Here is a 20,405-nt window from a genome sequence, read left to right as displayed (position 1 = left end):
ATTCTGGCCTTTCACGTAAATAAGATGCAACCCAACCTTTCCGTCTCCAGCATATATGTCCTCAACTATGTGAGAGGCGAAGCGTTCACACAACGCGCTCCATCATTTTGCGACGTCTTCGGACCGTTAATAACAAGAGATTTCTCTCCAGTCTATACATATTGTTAGTAACCCGCTAGATGCCTCTGGCATTGTGACTTACCTCAACGTTGAATCGGTAGATGACCCCAGACGTATTTTCCGAAGCATACATGAGCTTATTACCGACCGAATAAGCCGCTCCCCTGGCCCTCGAATTAGTTCCGCACCCGGATAAGCAATTTAAAGTACTTACCAAAGGTTATCACCTGCGATGTGCCCGAAGTCCTTTATAATCTCCCACGTGAAAGTGTCAAGGCTCCATCTTGCCAGGACAGTCTTCGATGTATTTCCTTGGAGAGCATATAGATAGCGACCTCCTCCAGGTACAGATACCCAATCGGCGCAGTTATTTGCCGACGTCGCGGTCCCTTGTTGAAGAACCTTGCCGTAGGTTGCAGATGTTGGGTTCACATCGATCTTCGCCCACGCCTTTCCATACGTTGAGATCCAGAAGATGCCATCCGAATCTACATCTCCAGTGTTCCATGCTGATTCTTTGTTAGCTACTGTCCTTTTTCAAGTCATATAATGTCGGCGGGCTACTCACTTCCATCAATGAAGGTGTTCATCAGCGTATATGATCCGGTGGAGCCAATCCGAATGACTTGGCTCTTGCCAGTTGCAATCTGGACAATACCATAGATGAGATTATCCTTGATGTTATAACCGATAGGATTAATGGTTCCGCCGTTGGTCGTCCCTGAAGGAGCTCCGGGTCCAACATTCTGTGCTACCAGAGAATTGACTCCTGTGACCAGATTGAGCCTGTAGAGAGTTCGAACTTGAATCAGGTATCCTCCTTCGTCACAGCTGAAAGCTGGAGGTGGTGCTGGCGTCTCCACGACCACGACACCTCCATCATCTGTGCCGGTCGGCGCAATGGTGGTTACAGCTCTGGCTGCATTGATGCTGGATGTTCCTGAGTATTGGCGATAGCTAGTGGACGGCTGAGGTGCAGGTGTCTCGATCACCACGATCGGTCCATCGTTTGCACCGGTCGCTGAGAGTGTTGTTACAGTAATGGGCCCACTCAAACTCGATGTGCCGGTATATCGTCGCGTGCTTGTCACAGTCGCCGGCGGTGGAGTGGCGATTATGACTGTTCCATCTTCATTACCGGTGGGGGTTATTGTTGTGAGAGTTATAGGCCCAGTTAGGACAGAAGTCCCAGAATAACGCTGAGTAATGGTCACAGGAGGGGTCTCAACGATCACAGTCCCTGCTTCAGTTCCCGTCGGTGTTATCGTTGTAACAGTGGTTGGGCCAGTCAAAACATCGGTCCCAGTCCAGAATCTCGTGACTGTCACTGGCGGTGTCGCAAGGATCACAGTCCCTGGTTCAGTTCCGGTCGGTGTAATAGTTGTAAGTATAAGAGGACCAGTGAGTACGTCGGTTCCTGTGTAGAACTGTGTCACCGTAACAGGAGGGGTCTCATAAATAATAGTCCCGTCCTCCGTACCGGTCGGAGTGATAGTTGTTATAGTTATTTGGCCGGTTATTACTGATGTACCAGTATAGAACCGTGTGACTCTTACAGGCGGCTTCTCAACTATAACTACGCCAGCTTCTGTTCCAGTCGGGGTGATTGTGGTGACGGTAGTGAGAGCAGACAGGCTCTCTGTACCTGTGTAGAATCTGGTGATTGTGATTGGAGGAGTTTCAATCACGACGACGCCCGGTTCTGTGTCTGTGGGTGTAATAGTAGTTACGGTAATTGGCCCCGACAAGATCTCCGTGCCTGTATAAAACCTTGTACTTGTAATGGGAGGAGTCTCGACGATGATTGTGCCAGGATGAGTGCCCGAAGGGGATATCGTTGAGACTGTAGTTGGACCTGTGAGAATATTCGATCCAGTATAAAATCGTGTTAGATAGACTGGAGGTGTCTCGACGACCACTGTGCCTGAGACAGTAGCCACAGTCGTTGGACCAGACAGGACTTCTGTGCCCGTATATGGCCGCGTGATTGTTACAAGTGGTGTCTCGATAACAACAGTTGCCGGATCGTTAGTATCTGTGGGCTCGATAGTTGTCACCGTGATAGCAGCTTTGATAGAAGAAGTCCCCGAGTATAGGCGATATCTGGTGACAGGTTGGAGAGAGGGAATCCCAATGATAACGGTTCCATCCTCTGTCGCAGTCGGCGTAATTGTAGTCAAGGTGACAGTCGAAGACCCAGAGTACCTTTGGGTTATGGTCACGGGAGGTTTCTCTATGATCACGGTTGCCGGATCATTTCCAGAAGGAGATAGAGTGGTCACGGTAATCGGCCCGGTTAGGATACTCGTTCCTGTATAGAAACGTGTTGAAAACACCGGCGGAGTAGCCATTACTACCGTAGCAGGAACCGATCCGGACGCTGGGATGGTGGAGATAGCTATTGGCCCTGTGATCAAGGATGTCCCTGTATAGAGCTCGATTACTGTCGTTGTAGAGAAGGGTACATCTACGTAGACAGTATCGGTGTCCCCAGGCATAGTACCTGCTTGGGTGGTAGTCTCGCTGGCGGTCACGCCTCCGTACCTATAGATCGTCGCATATCGTTGCGGGAGGTCTATGTACACATAGGCAGTCTCTCCATCAATTGTCGGCATCTGTGTCGTGATGCTACTTGCTGTAACGCTGCCGTACCTGGTCACAGTTGTATATGGCTGTGGCAAATCGATAATCACAGTTGCTTCTTGACCCTCAACAGACGCAGACTCAGTAGTAATACTGCTGACTGTCACGCTGCCCCATCTGGTTGTTGTTGTGTAAGCCTGAGGAAGGTGCGCAATTACCGTGATGGTTCCACCGATGCTCTGAGGTGTTTGTGTTTCTCTTGAGGGAACCGAGACACCTCCCCAACTGGTTATCGTTGTGTAAGGTTGGGGCAAATTTACAATAATACTGAACGGATCCCCGGGGTTTTGAGGAGTCTGTGTCGTTGTTGAAGGGATGGATATAGTAGCTGCCCATCTGGTTATCGTCGTATATGGCTGGACAAGGTCTAGTATTACTGTTGCCGTTTCCCCAGGATTGGCAACCGTTTCAGTTGTAATGCTGCTGACGGTAACGCTCCCGTATCTTGTTATAGTCTTGTAAGCTTGTGGCAAATCGACGATAATCCTTCCCGTTTGGCCGGGAATAGTTGGTGTTTGCGTCGTGACACTGCTCACCGAAACGCTCCCATAACGAGTCGTGGTAGTGTACGGATCGGGGAGATTAACCAGGATAGTGGCTGTTCCCCATGGCTCTGACGCGGTTTGTGTTGTTGTCGAAGGAACAGAGACACTGCCCCAGCGGGTTATCGTTGTGACAGGCTGTTTCAGACTCACTATAATGGTAATCGGATCCCCGGGGTTCTGAGGCGTTTGTGTGGCTGTTGAAGGGGCCGAGATACTTCCCCATCTGGTTATCGTTGTATAAGGTTGTGGCAGCTGGACGATCACAGTGATTGGATCCCCAGGGATCTGAGGGGTCTGTGTGGCCGTTGTGGGAATTGAGACTGTTGTCCAACGGGTTATCGTCGTATAGATCTCGGGTAAGAAGACGATGACACTGATTGGATCTCCGGTAGCTTGGGGCGTCTGCGTCGTTGTTGAGGGAGCCGAGATAGTAGAAGCCCAGTGCGTTATTGTTGTAATAGGCTGCTTCAGGTTCACAATAACGGTAACAGGATCCCCTGAGCTCACAGGAGTCTGAGTCATCGTTGAGGGGACCGAGATAGAAGTCGCCCAACGAGTTATTGTTGTATAGGCCTGCGGCAACAGTACATCAATAGTCACTGTGTCACCTGGGCTCTGAGGTGTCCGAGTCGTGGTTGACGGAGCCGAGATAGTAGAAGCCCAGCGGGTTATCGTCGTGACGGGCTGTTTCAGACTCACGAGGACGGTCACTGGATCCCCTGGGTTCCCAGGAGTCTGTGTCGTCGTGGAAGGAGCCGAGATAGAAGTTGCCCAACGGGTTATCGTTGTATATGGCTGCGGTAGGAGCACATTAATAGTCACGGGGTCACCTGGGCTTTGAGGAGTCTGTGTCGCGGTTGAAGGGACTGAAATAGTAGAAGCCCAGCGGGTTATTGTTGTATAACGCTGTGGTGAGAATACGATTACGCTGATTAGGTCTCCAGTGGTTTGAGGCATCCGCGTCGTTGTTGAGGGGGCTGTGATAGCAGGTTCCCAGCTGGTTATTGTGGTGACTGGTTGCTTGAGACTCACGATGACGGTAATTGGATCTCCAGGCTTTTGAGGTGTCTGTGTTATTGTGGAATGGGTAGAGATAGTAGTTGCCCAGCGGGTTATTGTTGTGAAGGTCTCGGGAAGGCTCACAAGGACAGTAACAGGATCCCCCGGGTTCGCTGGAGCTTGTGTCGTGGTTGAAGGAGCCGAAATCGTTGCCCAGCGGGTTAGTGTTGTGACGGGCTGAGGTGACTGTATTATAATAGTCACTGGGTCACCAGGGCTCTGGGGGGTCTGGGTTGTTGTGGAAGGGACTGAGATACTTGTCTCCCAGCGAGTTATTGTTGTGAAAGTCTCTGGAAGGCTTACAATAACAGTAATTGGGTCGCCCGGGTTTTGAGGAGTCTGTGTTGTTGTTGAGGGGACCGAGATAGAAGTCGCCCAGCGGGTTATTGTCGTAAATGGTTGCGGCCTCTCGATAACCACAGTCCAAGTCTCCTCAGGGCTTCCAGGGGTTTGAGTGCTCGTGGTGGAGGCTGACACACTTCCATAGCGAATAGTTGTAACATAAACCACTGTTTTCACCACGATGACTGAACCAGTCTGACCATTGCGCGTCGGTGGCACGGTGGTAGTATATGGCACAGAGATCGTGTTGTCAAAAGAAGTTGTCGTGATATACGGTGTGACGCTTGGGGGCACGAAAACAACCACGGTTCTGGTCTGATCTGGCGAGTCTGGTTGCTTGGTAGTAGTCGTCGTGGTGGTGCCACTCCAAGTTGTTGTCAAAGTGACGATGACAGGAGGGACTACAACGATCACAGTTCCTGTCTTTCCGGGGCCTGATGGCGTCTGAGTAACAGTCTGAGTTGTACTGTCGCTTCCTATCACCGTTGTTGTAGTCCAAGCAATCGCAGTAGGCGGCACCTCAACTAAAACTGTACCTAGCCTGCCGGAGCCAGATGGCATTTGCGTAGATGTACGACTCGTCGTACCAGTGCTCGTAATAGTGGTCCAGGAGGTGATCCATGGCAGTTCGACCACAATAGTGTCGGTTATATCAGAGCCAGAGTGCTCTTGTGTGAAGGTTCTGGTGGCGGCCCCTGAATAATAACTGGTTACAGTGACAAGACGTATGGCTGGTACATCATGGTGTATAACTCCAGTCTCTCCAGGTCCGGACGGATACTCTGTCCAGACGTGAGTTGTCAGTCCGCTCCACGTTTTAGATGTATCAATGTAGCGAATAGCAGCGGTTGGGAATAATATTTTCTTGGTCCCAGTACCTCCAGGTCCAGACGGCGAGATAGTCACCGTCCGAACTTCAGAGCCTGTCCAGTACTCGCTGGTGACAACGTAGTGGAGAGAATCTTCAGGATACTGTACCAGGACAGTGCCAGTCGCACCAGCAACAGACGGAGGGATCGTTGTGGCTTTTATTGTCGATCCTGTCCAATATTCGGTAACAGTAACAAAAGGGGTAACATCAGGGGTATAAACAATGACTGTTCCCGCAGCTTGATCGGTAGGGGCGACAGTCCTTGTTTGAGTCGTCGACCCAGTCCAGCGACTAGTTACTGTAACGTAATCCGTTGCGTCTGCTGGGACTTGTACAATGACAGAGCCTTCTCCATTCGGATCAGAGGGTTTTTGTGTAATTGTTACTGTACCTGTACCTGTCCAGGTTTTCGTCGTGGTTATGTACTTATATGGCGTTATTATGACCACAACCCCGGTTTCTCCTGGATTTGTCGGCTCCTGTGTAATCGTCGTCGGAGAGTCGATGTCACTGCCACGGACTGTAGTTGTCATGGGGTTTGGAAGATTGACGATTACCCAGCCTGTGTTAGAGGAGCCGTCGAACCGGGTCGTAGTTGAAGCGGTGCTCACTTCTCCATATCGAGTGGTGTAAATGAGACGAGTGTTGACAGGTGGTAGTTCCACAACGACAGTCCAATCGTCGCCTGCGCGGGTTGGAGATAGCGTGTGTGTGACGGGTACGGTCACGCTGCCAATATGAGACACAGTAGCCCAGCGTGCGGGAGGGACCTCGACTATAATCGTGCCGGTACCATCTGGGTTGCTTGGAGGAATCGTTCTAGTGGTCGGGGCAGTAACTGTGCCAACTCGGGTGATTGTATTAAAGTGAGCGTCAGTGACTGGGATCTCAACGACCACTTCACCATCGCGACCAGGCCCGTTTGGAGTCTGAGTAAACGTCGTCGGAGTTGAGCCAGTTCCATAGCGTGTGACAGTGTTGTATCTGCCCAGCGGGGCAGGTGTGTCAACGTATACGATCCCTGCCTCTCCTGGGTGTTTGGGCGGCTGCGTCGAGGTCACGGTCCAACTCCCTGTGCCAGCACGAGTGACGGTTGCGTATAGAATAGGGTCCGAAGGCACGATGATGTGAACCGTCCCAGTTCCTCCTGAGCTACGCGCAGGTTCTGTCGATGTTACTGGGGCTGTCACGCTGCCGGTGCGGGTGATTGTTATATATGCAGGTGTAGACCCTGGGACTTCGATAACAATGGTGCTAACGCCGCCGGAACTGTCTGGCTGGATTGTCCTCGTGACAGGAGACTGTACGTCTCTGGTTTGAGTTATGGTTGTAGCCTTTGGTTGCCCTACAACAATTGTGGTTCGGTCGTCGACGCGAACAACCTTGGTAACAGGGGCTCCATTGCTCCCTTTCTCCGTGATAGTGGTGTAATACTCCCGACCAACCGTGATTGTCTCTAGATCACCGGAATCGCCCACTTGGACGGTCCTTGTGTGATCAACTTCAACGCCTTCTGTTCGAGTTCTGTACTCAGGCTCTTCGACAATTATAGTGGTGGGATCACCAGGATGATCTGGGGTCAGTGTCCGGGTCCGCGCAGTTGTCAAAGACGAGATGATTGAAGTGATTGTGGTTAGGGGAGTTCTCTTGATGACAGTCCCAACTGGTGGTGTTCCCTGCGGTGGAATTGTGTACGTTGAAGGAGGACCGAGGCCGAAAACAGCAGTGGTAACATATGATGCTTCATGGGGTATCAAAATTGTACTGCAGTTGTCAGTTTGCCGTGATATCTCAGTAAGTAAAGTACCAACCTGGCTAATGTTGTGTCAAATGTGATTGAGCCGTCTACGACCTTGATTGGCTGAACCTCAGCACGTTTCTCGCCATCGGGACAATCAACAACCGGATCCCAGGCAGACGCGAAAGCAAACAACACGAAAAGAACTCCATAAGACTTTGATTTATGCCTGCACATGGTTTTAAGCATATTGTTTAAATGAAATAAGGTGTTGTACCTGCCGCAAGACAGATGGGAGGGAAGGTCACGTGCGAGGGTCAGTCACGAAGCGGACGAGGAAGGAGCACCCTGCTATATATTTAATTGCTAAGTCAACTACTGAAGGAACACATAACAGATTGGATAAAATGATCGATATGTAAGCAGAGTTTAAGGGTATTAATATGGAAAGATTGGTTCTTAGAAGCCTTAGCATTCCGATTGCGTGCAGATGTACTGTGGCGTTGATGGTTCTGGCCTAGACCTCGCTGCCAGATATGAAGATCAAACACCAGCGCCATCTACGTTCTGGAAAGCTAACTGTGGAGTAATTACAGTGGCATGATTCTAGATTTCAATAACAGGCTTGCCTTAATACTAAAGCAGTATCCTTCCGCCACAAGTTCCCATGTGCCTGGATCCCCAAACTCTCCTGCGGGTTTGAGGGAAATTCGTTATCGCCGGATTCCTCTATTGTGTTTCCTATGCACCCAAGAAATAGACATTGAACCAGAACATCAATATACCTCAACATTCCAGGCAGACCACGAGGTGGCTGTTCAACCTGCCAGATAGGCATGGCCGCTGAGAGGTCTCGGCCCATTCCATACACTGAACTTTAAGGTCGATTCTCTTTCTAGAAGATTTCTATGGAGTTGCCGACTGTTTATGGTTCTATTGAAGCCATTTTGGTGTTCTAACATCTCATGAATTGACATAAGTACTCGAAACGTCTCACCCATCATCAAGCCAACCCAGACATCCCAACACTCCTTTCACTTAACACTCAGCCCTACAACACTCCTTTCATCCACATTGATCTAAATAAACACTCTCTTGCCACCACCATACCCATATTCTTTAAATACCCAAACCAAACCGCCATGGTGAGATTAACAACAATAAGCTGTGGCCTGAGCTTCCTATTGCCTCTATACGCACGAGCCATCTCTGATCCTTGTGCTGCAACAACTACTCTGCCTGCTATCACTGTCACAAAAGGCCCTAATGGTTACTACAACCAATACACCCGCACATATCAAGAATTTTACCCTCAAGGCTTGACAACAAAAGTTTACACCATTACACAATCATGTTCAGGCGTGAATTGTCAGCCCTTGCCTATCGAGACTGCACCTCCACCTGGCTTCACATCTGCTGTAGTCAAGTGTGACAAGTGTGGAGGCTCAGGGACCAAGGTCGCTACCTTGACATTCCCAACCGAGTCTGTGCAAGCATATTCATCTTCTGGATATGTTGTTGTACCTATTGCACAACCAACACAGATTCCTCTTGGTAGCAGTGAGCAATCTCATAGCAGTTCAGTTTATGAGAATGGTTCTTCGGGCTCTGATGCTGGTCATGTGCTGAATAACCATGGCGCTTCTCTTTCTACAAATACGACTCCAGACACTGGAGATTCGACTGCACAAGACTCTGGTAGTGGCAGTCAAGGGAGCCAGGATGAATCCAACAACGCAGGTTCTGCAAATGATGGAGAATCATCCGGTACCGGTGCTCCTGGATCTCGGCCATTATCTGAGACACCTACCGCGGGCTATCACTTTGCCCCCTCTAACTCCTCCCCTGCTGGCTCCGAGGGCCAGTCTTCGTCTTCAGCAGACACAGGCTCATCTGATACGGCCGCCGCAGGAGATGATACCTCATATCCCATTCCCAACCAGAAGACCGGCAATCCATATGCAGGTGACACTTCTGGTGCCTCGAGCAACGGATCCGGCTCGTCTGGCAACAACTCCCCCTCACCTCAAAATGATACCCCCTCTACTGGAAAACCAGCCACCAAAGTCTCTGGCGATGATAGCTGGAGTCCCGATTCCCCGATCACTGTTAATAGTGCGGGCCATATCAGGACAAATCTTCTTACATGTGTATTAGCGAATATTGCTGGCATGTTCGTTCTCAGGTTGCTAGTGTAGCAACAGTACCTTCTTGTATCTAGCGTTAAAAGCGATATAATCACAATTAATAAGACACGATCGAGACCATCTGTGGCTGTACATGTCGTTCCACTTTCTCGCGCCCTGGCAAACTAACTGAAGATGACTTAGACACTTGCAAGACAGTGGATCCATCACGGGGGAAGCGACCGTTTCTCGGAGAGTAATTTTGAAGCATATTTAGAGTTTTGCCCCAAGATTTGTCAAATCGCATCGGCTAGCCCCTGCCAAGATCTCACAAGCTAATTCCAAATCCGTATACTTTTGTTGCAGATCAGGAATCTTGTGGCTTGACATTGCTATCTAGCGCTTAGCCACAACACCATAGTCAAGCTCTTTTGGGACGAGAATAGTTGAGACATCGATCACGAGTGACAGAAATATCTCTACAAGGTTAGTATATCACAAGCCAGGTTTAGACTTCGCTGACTACTGATTTCCCGCCAGCTATATCAAGCTTAAGCTCGTATAGCCACAAGTTCCTCTGATGACGGATGACCCGAGAGGCTGGACTTCGGGCTGAATTCAGCCAAGCTACGCGAGCTATTCCTTCTGGTGCTCTTGGACACTACTGAGGTCTAGGGGAGCAAGAAAACATCAGAGCTTAATATAGGGTGTTAGAATAGACTCAGCAAAAGAGATCCTGAACTTATCCTAAGTTTATACTAAGCCTATACTAAGCTTATGTTAAGTTACCTAAGTCTTTTTGTCGCTTAGGATCAAGGTCTAGAGTTTTCCTTCGTCTCCTAGCGAAGCTGCGTAAACTCAAAGTCGGACCAGTTACTCAGGCCCTCGCTTATTTAGAGTCAAGCCTGGTCCTCCATCGGGAGAACAACACTGACGTTCTTGGCAAGAGGCTGCTCCGGCCTCTCGGGCTCGCTTACGGTATACAATAGAACAACGTGGTAATCTGTAAGAAGTTTAAATCACGTTCAGAAAAGTCAGACCACTTTTGATCCTGGCATACAGCCATGCACGGGAGGTTGTTTTTTCAAATGGATGGAATTCTGATGGTGATATTGGTTGCTAAAGGCGTGACCATTCCTCCTTGATGAGGGACATTCTTTAGCTGTATTTCCAAGCTGTATCAAGGCCTTTCTGATATTGAACTGAGGGCTCAAAGAAACTGATATTGTAGCTAACTAAAAATGTACTAAATTAACTTCATTATTTTTCTCACTAATACTCGATGTCCTGCATTCTGTCACCCCTGAGCCCAAAAATCTGTTGAGGCGGCGCCTTCATTATACTCAAAGCCAATAAACCTAATAGCGGGATCTTGAGGCAGATTGTACCAAATAGTAAAGGTGGCCGCAAGAATAACAATGATCGACGAAGAAGACTTGTAAAATTGGTCAACTCTGATGTGCGAGCTCGCTCTATCACGGCGGCCCCCATTCCAGCCTTGCATAGAGCCCATTGTTTGGATATCGGTGTTGCTAAGGTTCACCGAGAAGATAACATTAACCATTCGAAGCCTTAACTCTTGAGTAGGGGCTGGAAGCCATGAATGGATATCAGCGGGCCGCATAGGCAGCAGGGCAATCGGACGATATTGGCTGTCGTGGTGGAAAACTGGCATATCTGCCACATCTGGCGTTCCATTCTTTATGACAAAATGCCTTGTAGCTAGTCGGTCGTAGATATCGAATGCACTCAGGATTTGCGTCTGGTTATGCGCCTTTTCCAGATGATGCACGATGTTATCTGTGAATTCATGGGGTACACAGTGGGCGTCAACGTCACCGAAACTTCCAGCAGCGATAAGATCGTGTCTTTCCCCCATCCTGCTGAGAGCCGCATGGCAGCAATCGAGAATAATAAGTACATTTGAAGGGGAGGGGTCGAGGATCTTATATCTGAGGCGGTCGAAATTAACGGTCGGGTCCGGTAAAGGTGATTTGCGTATGATATCTGATTGCGACCGAGCAAGATGAAGCTCATCACTTCCATGTGAATGGTTTGGAAGTGGCTTTCCCTGGCCAATACAGTGTATTACAGCCAGGCAGTTCTCGTTCATATCCGTGACAAGTTCCTTGAGCGCTGAAGCCAAGCATGCTTCAGGATCAGACTCGGTGTCCTTGATCATAAATGAGACTGCATCGTAGCCATATATCTTGCCGAAGATATCGCAGATGTTATCACTAGCACTTCCGATCGAGGGATTTGCATCTTTATCTCCCTCGAAGTAGACACCGAGAACTCGAGCTTTTGTGTAAGATCTCTGAGGAAAGCTAATACCGGAGTAGAGCTGGCAGACTTGGTGCAGTGCTGCATCAAACTGCCCGAGGCTCATAGGTTGCGGACGTCGCCTATTGGGCAGATTTGGAGTAGACATAGTTATGGTGTGTTTTGGTGTGTGTGCAGAGATGCAAACTCGAGGTTATATCCCTTTTTATGCCCTCTTAGTCCCTTTGTAATGCCCTAGGGCTTGTAATAAGATTTATTGGTCATTATGAAAGCTTCTGGGTAAAAGCTTATATCGGGGGAAAAGGTATCGTGTGTCATTTATTATCTGTGTTCGCAGCCTAAAGCTTAACCTTGTAGGCCGCCGTCATCCATAGTATTTTTTTATTTTTTTTTTTAAGTTTATATATTAGCCTCGAAAGGTATCCAAGTATCTCCAAAGTCTAGCATAATTTAAACATTACTTGCCTCCCTGGTGGCAAAGCTTCATTAAGTCAATATCATTAAAGTTAGCTGCCTTAATCACAGCCTAAACCTAACTGTGTAGGTTTTGGGAGCCTAAAGTCAAAGACCTAAAGTCGTGACGTCGGCGTTCAGGCGGGGACGGAGGGGGCAGAATTGATCACGCGACAAAGCACGTGACCATTTCAATCAGCTAAACATCAGTGCACCATCAGTATAAACAGGGGGTCATCCATAGTATGTTAGGTAGATTAAGATAGCAAGGGAGCTTCGCCTCAACTCACCACAAATTTGATCTTCTTTCTTATTCATATGGCGAGTCTCTAGCTCCTGCATCTCTTCAGCAGTCACATTGCTCAGCTGCTGGCAACAGAGAGACCAAAACTCCGTGACGTCAGTCTTGCTGTTGTGAAGTGCTGTGGTAATCTGCTCCACAGCGGTGGCGATCCTAGCTACAGCGCCTTCAATCTTAAGACAGTTCTCGGCCTCTACCTCATTTTCGTAGTGGAAAGAAAACAAAATGAGTCGGTCATGATGGCGGCCTATAAGTCGGTTCGCCTGTAGTCCGAGTGGGGACTGACCTGAGAGCCGATTGATCAATCTGGGAGCGGCTGTGCAGAACGTGGCGCAGCAGGGCATTTTCTTGGCTCCCTTCCATCGCGGAGATCTTGAGACTTGACTTTTATCATAAGGGTAGAAACATTTACACAATGTGGGCTTCAAAATTTCTCAAGGGTCGAAATACAAGAGCAATCACAAAGACTTCAATCGCAGCAGCTGCCTCAGCGCCAACATCGCAAGCTGAATTCAGTGCCAACTCACAAGCGTTCTCGGTGGCTATGACCGAGCTGCTAGAATGCCTAGATTTCGTGCTTGATCAGCTGGATGATCAAGGTAAAAAAGCTATCCTAGTTTATGTGTAGAATGCTGACAGACGCCCAAAATAGGAGAACATGGAGATTTGTTGCAGTTCCACCTGTCACGGCTTGCCAAGGAGATATCCAAGTACGAAAACTCGAAGGTTAATGAACAAGCTTCACAGCCATGGACGGGGTATGCTCTCCTACCCCAATGTAACCGGCTTTTGGCGATCTAATCGAAAGCTGGTAGGGATCGTGATCTACTTGAGCTACTACTTGCCGCCTGCAGATGCGCATGCTCCGTCTATAAACCAGACATCCATCCTGGAGGTGACCTCGTACCAGTGATCTCACGAACACCTTCTATCACTGGAACAGTCAAAGCAACTTCGATATGGAAGTCAGAAGATACAAATACCTTGTTTGTTTCCATTAGGGGCACGTCTTGCAAGACAGACCATCTTGTAAACTTTAATAGGAACCAGAAGGACTCTGCCTCAGTTTTCGTAAGTCCCAGGGGCTTTCTATTACTTTCACGCACTAACAGCTGTCTTGAGGCCTTGCCGGGCATCAAGGAACAGATATATGCCCACAGTGGATTCTTGGCTTGTGCAGCTACTCTTCTTCCCTGGCTTACTGAGGAGATCATTCGTCAAATCACAGTCGACGAGGGCTTAAAGGATATAGTATTCACAGGCCACTCGGCTGGCGGAGCAGTTGCAGCCATGGTCTTTCTGCACTTTGTTTGCCATTGCCCAAGTGAATGTAGGTCCAGGTCTTCTTACTGGGTGTCCCATGAGCTAACAGCCTTTACAAGTATCAAATGCCAAGTTCTCACTCATTACGTTTGGAGCCCCGCCTGTGACTTCAACTAATATCACTGAGCTGGCTCGAAGCCTTCCTCAAACTCGACATATCTATGCCGTTGTCAACGAACACGACTTAGTTCCGAGGGTTGATCAAAGCTATATCACATCAATCATCAGTTTGTACCGAGCAGCCTACGGGTTACCATTGTCTGATTTCAATAACACGACATTTACAAACAACCCACAAGCAGATGGAAATAAGGACGCTGTATGGAAACTTCCTCCGCCTGACTTTTATGTCGTTGGAAATGTCATTGTTCTGAGAGCAAAACTCGATTACGATGCTTTACAGTCAAGATCAAGCCAAACCCGTACGGACACTACTGCACCATCCCAGAAGCTAGACATTCTACGAGTGTCACCGATAGAATTTTGCAAGCTGCTATTCTTTGAAATATCTGTACATAAGAGGAAGATATATCTTAACAGATTGGAGAGATTGGTACAAGATTCTGGGGGAACAATATGATATACTGGACAAGACAAAACGCGATATATAGGGTTTACTTTCACATCTGGTTTAACTGACTATTTTGATAGACTTCTCATGTCAGTCTCCTCATACCTCATATTTCCTGTAACTTACTCAACCTGTTAAGCCTGTGGTTCTTTACTATGATATATGGCAGACTGCCTCTTATATTGGTAAACCATATCGATCCAATGTGCTGAAATAACCCTTGCGACGAGTGAATTCTGGCTCCGCCACACTTCTTGTTCCGCCTGCACTATCTACGAATAAAGCTTTTGCTTCTTTGCAAGTCTCAAAATGGGTTTGGTAACCGCTGGAAGAGAATACATCGTCGCGATCTCGAGTGATCAGAGCAAGAGTCTCCTGACGAACCTGGCAGCCTTTACAACTGACACCATTTTCAACTTGACCGGTAGTTGGATCATACCATGGGTATGCAGTTGACATCATCAAACGTTGGTTCTTTTGTTCGCTCCGCGCCCTTAGTGTCTGGGCTGCGTCCAAGGTCAGGAGACCAAGTTCGGATAGAGTCCGTGTAGCCTCCACTTCTGCTAGTAGTAGACCTGGACGAACTGCCGGCCTTTCTCTCATAGAATATATTCCCGGTACCGTTCTAAGAACATATCCAAGATGAGAGTTCAAACGCTTGGCAGATAGCTTTGTGAGCTTCGACAGGGCGGACATGCTGATAACGCGTTGCTCAGGGGCATTCTCAATACATGCGAAACAGCAGCGAGCGGCAGTCGGCAGATATAGAAAGCCACCGAAATTTTTGCAAAAGGAGCAGGTTTCATCAATCAAGGCGCGGTACATTTCTCCAAATGTAAAATGAGTCGCCAGTCGCGAACGCAGCATGCCGCGAAAGCCTTCTATACCGTGTCTGACAACGGCCTTGTATTCTCGAAGCCCACTTGCCAAGATCCGGGAACGTCTGTTGACATGGCGAAACCGGAAATATGATAATAGATCAAGGTTGCGCAGTATGATGTTCAACAACTCATTCGGGAGAAGATCAAGTGCCCCCAACTTCACGGTGGGTGTCGTAGTGAAGGGCTTCTCTAAAGATTTCCGGACGACCTGGTTTTCGTGAGGTCGTGATCGAATGAGTACTAGATCAAAGTCGCGCCTGTGATACGTGCAAATATCAAGAATAGTAGCTGCGTCGGTGTTTGCCATATTATATTGACTGAGTTCAGAATTAGTGGGGAAATCTTAGGCTGGCGTGGTGATGCGATGTGGACTGTGCGTATATGCCGGGCCGAGGAATCACCCGGATTTTATACCCAGTACCTAGAATTGTGCATCCCAGTTAATATGCATCGTAGGGGGAAAGAAAACTCAGGACCTTGATCCTAAATGACGAAAAGTCTTAGGTAAATTAGTCCAAGTTTAGGATATTTTGACTAGGTTTAGGATAGCTTTAAGTGAGTTTCTTTTGATATTCAATCCTAGATTCTGATATTTTCTGAGGGGCACTGTCACGTAATTCACACGGTGGGTGACTTCACAAAAACTATCAAATATTTGCACAATATCCAACCGAGAATATTTGGTTGAAACCTCGACCATACAGAACGAAGATTATCTTCATAGCTCAGTAAATTACATCAATGTTCGCATTTCCAATACCCTCATACGATTTAAGCTATGGTGAGTCATGTGAGCTCATGTCTTGCAGTAGAGGGGGGTTGAAGTATTCAGCATCTCCAGCTAGTGATGTTCCTGAAGTACTCGGGAGTTCGATCGTCCTCTGGCAAAGTCACGTTAAGGTTATAGTTGTAGGAAGTGCTTAATCCCCTGTCATCGCCTTTCTCATCGCAGCCGGTATAACTTTTCATAAGTTAGATTGCTGTCCTTGCGGAGGAAGTAAGACTTACTGGTAGAACTGGCATGCGCCACCAGTGTTGGTGGAAATCGATGTGACATTGTGGTTGAATGCATCCGAGATCGAGGTGGGATGCTCACCCTTCTTGGGGTCAAAGTCGAAGTAGGAGACTGTTCGACCATTATCAGTTTGAGTCGGGAGACAGGGATCAGAATGTCACATACCGCACTTTCCAGGCTCAGAACCAAAGGAAATGCACTCAGGTCTGAATCCAACAGTGGTGCACTGAAGGACAAAGATGTAGCCATCTTCGAGGGTGTAGTCCCGGTCGGGATCTGGCTCATAAACCTTTGGTGCATCACGCTTGGTCTTGCCACCAGCATAGACGAGGGTTCTACTCTTTTCGAAGCCCTCCTTGGCAGCACTGTTCATAACCGTGCCAACAAGTTGGATCTTGGCTGCTTGGACACCAGCTGCAGCTGCGGCCAGGAGAGCAATTGCGGTAGAGGTGCACTTCATCTTGAATATTGGTTTGTATATTTCGAGGTCGTACTGAGATGTTATGAACAGGGCCAGTTTCTTGGGGACTCATTACGTTTATTTATAGTCAAAAGGCTCTTGGGGTTACGGTAGAGACTCTATGCCGACTCGGCAAGTATCGTTCCATTCTCGATGGCAAGGTAGCACTGCGCCAGCTTCTCAAATTCTCTCATAGTTTTCACCCATTAGAATTGACTTTACAGCCTCGTGCGCGTCTTTCGGATGCTTCGGGGGGTTTTGGCCGCTCAGGCACTACTGGCATGAATTGGTGATCCCTTGATGTCCTACCGCTTTGATGGTCGATGCTTTTTTCGACCGTTGGACTGAAGAAGCACGTGGACGGTGGCACAGATTGGTCTGAGACCTTCAGGGCTATTTATGGGTATAAAATGCTTCGATGTGTTCTGAAACAAAAAGCGAGAATATTTTGGAAACGGTTGAAGGTTTGTTCATTGATGAGGATCATCGCTCAACCGTTGCGGAGGTTGCATGAGAGTGCAACGTTGGTGCGGTCAAGAAAGTTTAATGACTTTATGCAACTAAATAGTCTTCCGGCAGTTACAACATCAGTTTAATGCCATCACAGCTTGCACCTCGTTCTCCAAATACAGCATCGCATTGGTCTTGTGCCTGGCGCAAGATCTATTAAGGTTTTGCTTGGTTGCATTGATAGACAAGACACAGGTTTTTATGCAGCATCTAGCGGGGATCTTGGCCGATCGTTGAGGAAACAGCTTCCAAATAGCATTTACATACTATCAAAAGAACCCGAGAGCCGAGTCGTTGTCATCCGCCCAGTCATACGGGACCGATATCCCGGCGTTCGTCATCGACTCGCACCATGTATTATAACCGTTGATTATTGAAGCTGCCTCGCTGTCTCCCACACTCGGAACAAACGGGGCATTGTCGTGGTATGCGCGAGCACCCTCTTCATCCAGGTGTGGCCAGCACAACTTGAGAGTAATATCGCGACACTTGGAGCTGTTTGGGTTGAGCTCTGCCATGGCGCCCATGATGGACAGAGACGCCTGGATCTGTGCGCGCCAGTCGGGTGCTAATGCGTGATGGGGGTTCTGCCTTAGACAGTGAACGGGAATTAGTGTAGCGTGGAATAGGAAATACCTGCCGTTGTTAGCAGATGGTACGCAGGAATTTGGGTATGACTTACAGGATATAAAAGGCTGCAAGCCTTGAATGTGAGCGAGATGTCCAGTATCCTTGAATATGTGTGATTGATTCTTTCGCAGCATCCAGACATCTGAAAACAGCAAGGTTTTCGCTGCTCGTCAAGTTTTGCTGAGCGTTCTGTGCAGATGATCGTGCCCAGCGGACCAAGAACGGACGATACATGACGATCCTGAGATTTCTGTAGCGCCATTCTGAAATGCCCATGCCCAGGGCAAACTCGGAGTCTGGAGGGGGTACAGCAAGATAGTAATACGGTACTTGGGCCAGCCAAGAACCAATGCAGACGTCATCCAGAGTTATCAGCTCTGTGGCGGATGGGAAGGGGCTGGTGATGAGACGGTTGTAGACGGTCATGGTGCTGAGATGATAAGCTGACTGAACTCGGATATAGGTGTACATCGTGATACCCTCCACTTCTGGTGGGCAGTGTGTGGAGTCCTGAGTGAGATCCTAGAATGATAATCAATAAATAATTTGCTTGTTGGTTTCAATAGACTAACCTTTTCGTGAATATTCAGAGGAAAAGCAGTCTCGACACCAGCCTGAGGCCAGTTCAAAGGTCTGCCATATGTGATAGTGGCGCCAACATCAAGCACGCATAGACACCACCATATCCTGCGTCGAGTCTCTGTTTGTAAGGGCGAGAGACTGTTTCCTTCCAAATCCTTGTGAAGCCCAAGCCCGATGGCCAGTCGAATAGCTAAGCCACCATAGTTGAAGCCGGTATTCGGCTTGTTCCGCTTCTGCATATAGTTTGATGACAAACTGAAAGCTTGTACGAGAGTTAGGTTTCCTACCTCAAGGTAGTTTGAAAACAGGCTCTTTTGTGCAGCCTGAAAGATAGGTAGATCTGTAGCATCAGCAACGTTACTGCTCGCAAATGATCCCAAGGCTGCGAGAATGTTTGCCAACGTGTTCCAGTGGCCTTTGTTGGCACAAGGAAGCGTGCCGGCATACTGCGCTCGAAAAGTGGGCTCATGCACGATAGGAAAGGTTGGGTGATAGAAGACAAAGAAGGCGTCGATAAGGTTTTCAACGGCCACTCTGGTCAACATAGCTTGAGAACGGAACCATTGCGAGTGATCAGAGTGTTGTTGAAATAGAGACTCAATCTCATGCAGTGCCACTTCGGCGTCAACTTCTTCTCCATCTGGACGGGCAGATAGGATCTGACGCAAGAGAGCGGATCCAGAGGCAGCGCCATAGTATCCTCTCTTTTGATCGCCAATGGTCAGAGAGGCCATACCGTCCATGATAGCTTGGGGGTTTCCATCAACATGGTTCGTTATAGACCAAGTCGCGGGATCATACGTCCCCCATGATGTCTCTTGCTCGTTCCACTCAAAGTTGTCAGCTGGAGCTAGAGTGGCCTCGAATGCAGTGTCTTGCGATGCAGTCCAGAGTCCAGGGGCTGCATCTAATTCACCGATGGGTGCTAGGAGCAGAGGATCCGTAGTGAACGTTCCCGCATTTCCTGTACCTGTCATGTAAATACTAGAATCAGGTGTCTGATTCGGTAGCTGGAGGAGGTTGTCCACATTGCCTGGGGTCGGGGTTGTATTTGGCAAGCTGACTAACCCCGGCGTTGTCCCCAAGGTTAGTGCTGGTGTAGGCGCGGATTCAGGTGCAGTTGCTGGTGTCGCCGCCGGTACCTGTTGATTCTGAGTTACCAGGCCTTCTTTTGGGCCTTCCAGCATTTCAGCAATCTGGCCATCAGTGTAATGCCGCCTCAGGACTGTCTCAGCCTTCTCAAGACGCTCCTCCAGGAGGGTAAGTTGTCTACGTCACTGTTAGTCCGACAGGTTCCCCAGTGGCTCATAGACGCGGCCCCATGTATGTATGTACCTTCGGGTCAACCGGGTTCTACTGTGCTTGTCGTAGAGGCAATGCCGTCTGTACTTTCGGCAGATTGAGCAGACGGGCATAACACCATCGCATTTCACTTTGCGGCGTCGACATTCTCGACATGTTGTAGGCTCTTCTACAGTAGGGGCTTGTTGAGGAGGAGAAGGCTTGACTGGGTTTGGGTCCATGATTCGTCCAGCCGATGAGGATCGAAGGGCTAAAGTCAGTCTGAAAGCTTCAGAAGATGGGATGATGGTTAGAATTTGCGACGTACGGTGGCTAGTAAACCCGTCGTCAGGAACCCTTGACATCCCCGCAATTTAGCCCCGCCCTTTAGTCCACTTTCGGGCCGACCTAAACACGAGACCAGACTTTCGGATCTAAACAGGAAAGAGAATAAGCTGACGGGCACCTGACCTTGAAGCCACGATGTTTGTTGATGATATCACTTCTAGCAAGGTTTCGGGTATAAGTCATTATTCTTTGAGCATGGATCATTGCCTGCATTTATAGTCATTAATGGGACATTTCTATACTTTTTTTACTGCTTGCCATTTGGACCCCCACCAAAACATCCACGCTAAGGCACCCCCTAACTCCCAAGCTAACCCCCACTA

General features: G+C 48.6%; 7 protein-coding genes across 7 annotated transcripts; 2 read left to right on the top strand and 5 right to left on the bottom strand.

Annotated features, from left to right (window-relative positions):
• Nucleotides 1-65: 65 nt before the first annotated feature.
• FTJAE_9558 (agglutinin 2) lies at nucleotides 66-7,555 on the bottom strand (the record flags this gene model as incomplete). The annotated part of the gene is made up of 5 exons (XM_037356490.1): nucleotides 66-152; nucleotides 203-284; nucleotides 335-644; nucleotides 689-7,344; nucleotides 7,392-7,555. 5 exons carry the CDS (start codon nucleotides 7,553-7,555, stop codon nucleotides 66-68), a joined length of 7,299 nt encoding a protein of 2,432 aa, XP_037203395.1.
• Nucleotides 7,556-8,460: 905 nt separating this feature from the next.
• Nucleotides 8,461-9,516, top strand: FTJAE_9557 (uncharacterized protein; the record flags this gene model as incomplete). Its single annotated transcript, XM_037356489.1, has 1 exon — nucleotides 8,461-9,516. The coding sequence occupies one exon, from the start codon at nucleotides 8,461-8,463 to the stop codon at nucleotides 9,514-9,516; it is 1,056 nt and encodes a 351-aa protein (XP_037203394.1).
• Nucleotides 9,517-10,741: 1,225 nt separating this feature from the next.
• On the bottom strand, nucleotides 10,742-11,875 carry FTJAE_9556 (uncharacterized protein; the record flags this gene model as incomplete). The annotated part of the gene is made up of 1 exon (XM_037356488.1): nucleotides 10,742-11,875. One exon carries the CDS (start codon nucleotides 11,873-11,875, stop codon nucleotides 10,742-10,744), a length of 1,134 nt encoding a protein of 377 aa, XP_037203393.1.
• Nucleotides 11,876-12,896: 1,021 nt separating this feature from the next.
• Nucleotides 12,897-14,259, top strand: FTJAE_9555 (uncharacterized protein; the record flags this gene model as incomplete). Its single annotated transcript, XM_037356487.1, has 7 exons — nucleotides 12,897-13,080; nucleotides 13,134-13,239; nucleotides 13,336-13,467; nucleotides 13,532-13,552; nucleotides 13,594-13,811; nucleotides 13,864-14,206; nucleotides 14,253-14,259. The coding sequence occupies 7 exons, from the start codon at nucleotides 12,897-12,899 to the stop codon at nucleotides 14,257-14,259; spliced, it is 1,011 nt and encodes a 336-aa protein (XP_037203392.1).
• Nucleotides 14,260-14,552: 293 nt separating this feature from the next.
• Nucleotides 14,553-15,563, bottom strand: FTJAE_9554 (uncharacterized protein; the record flags this gene model as incomplete). The annotated part of the gene is made up of 1 exon (XM_037356486.1): nucleotides 14,553-15,563. One exon carries the CDS (start codon nucleotides 15,561-15,563, stop codon nucleotides 14,553-14,555), a length of 1,011 nt encoding a protein of 336 aa, XP_037203391.1.
• A 521-nt stretch (nucleotides 15,564-16,084) lies between these two features.
• Nucleotides 16,085-16,731, bottom strand: FTJAE_9553 (uncharacterized protein; the record flags this gene model as incomplete). The annotated part of the gene is made up of 3 exons (XM_037356485.1): nucleotides 16,085-16,217; nucleotides 16,265-16,382; nucleotides 16,437-16,731. 3 exons carry the CDS (start codon nucleotides 16,729-16,731, stop codon nucleotides 16,085-16,087), a joined length of 546 nt encoding a protein of 181 aa, XP_037203390.1.
• Nucleotides 16,732-17,510: 779 nt separating this feature from the next.
• On the bottom strand, nucleotides 17,511-19,976 carry FTJAE_9552 (regulatory GAL4; the record flags this gene model as incomplete). Its single annotated transcript, XM_037356484.1, has 4 exons — nucleotides 17,511-17,877; nucleotides 17,924-18,393; nucleotides 18,444-19,722; nucleotides 19,789-19,976. 4 exons carry the CDS (start codon nucleotides 19,974-19,976, stop codon nucleotides 17,511-17,513), a joined length of 2,304 nt encoding a protein of 767 aa, XP_037203389.1.
• Nucleotides 19,977-20,405: the final 429 nt, after the last annotated feature.

This window comes from Fusarium tjaetaba, assembly GCF_013396195.1.
Source record: "Fusarium tjaetaba strain NRRL 66243 chromosome Unknown NRRL66243_c0000217, whole genome shotgun sequence".
Lineage (NCBI taxonomy): Eukaryota > Fungi > Ascomycota > Sordariomycetes > Hypocreales > Nectriaceae > Fusarium > Fusarium tjaetaba.
The sequence above is the reverse complement of the archived record's forward strand: the minus strand, read 5'-3'. Positions and strand labels throughout refer to the sequence as shown.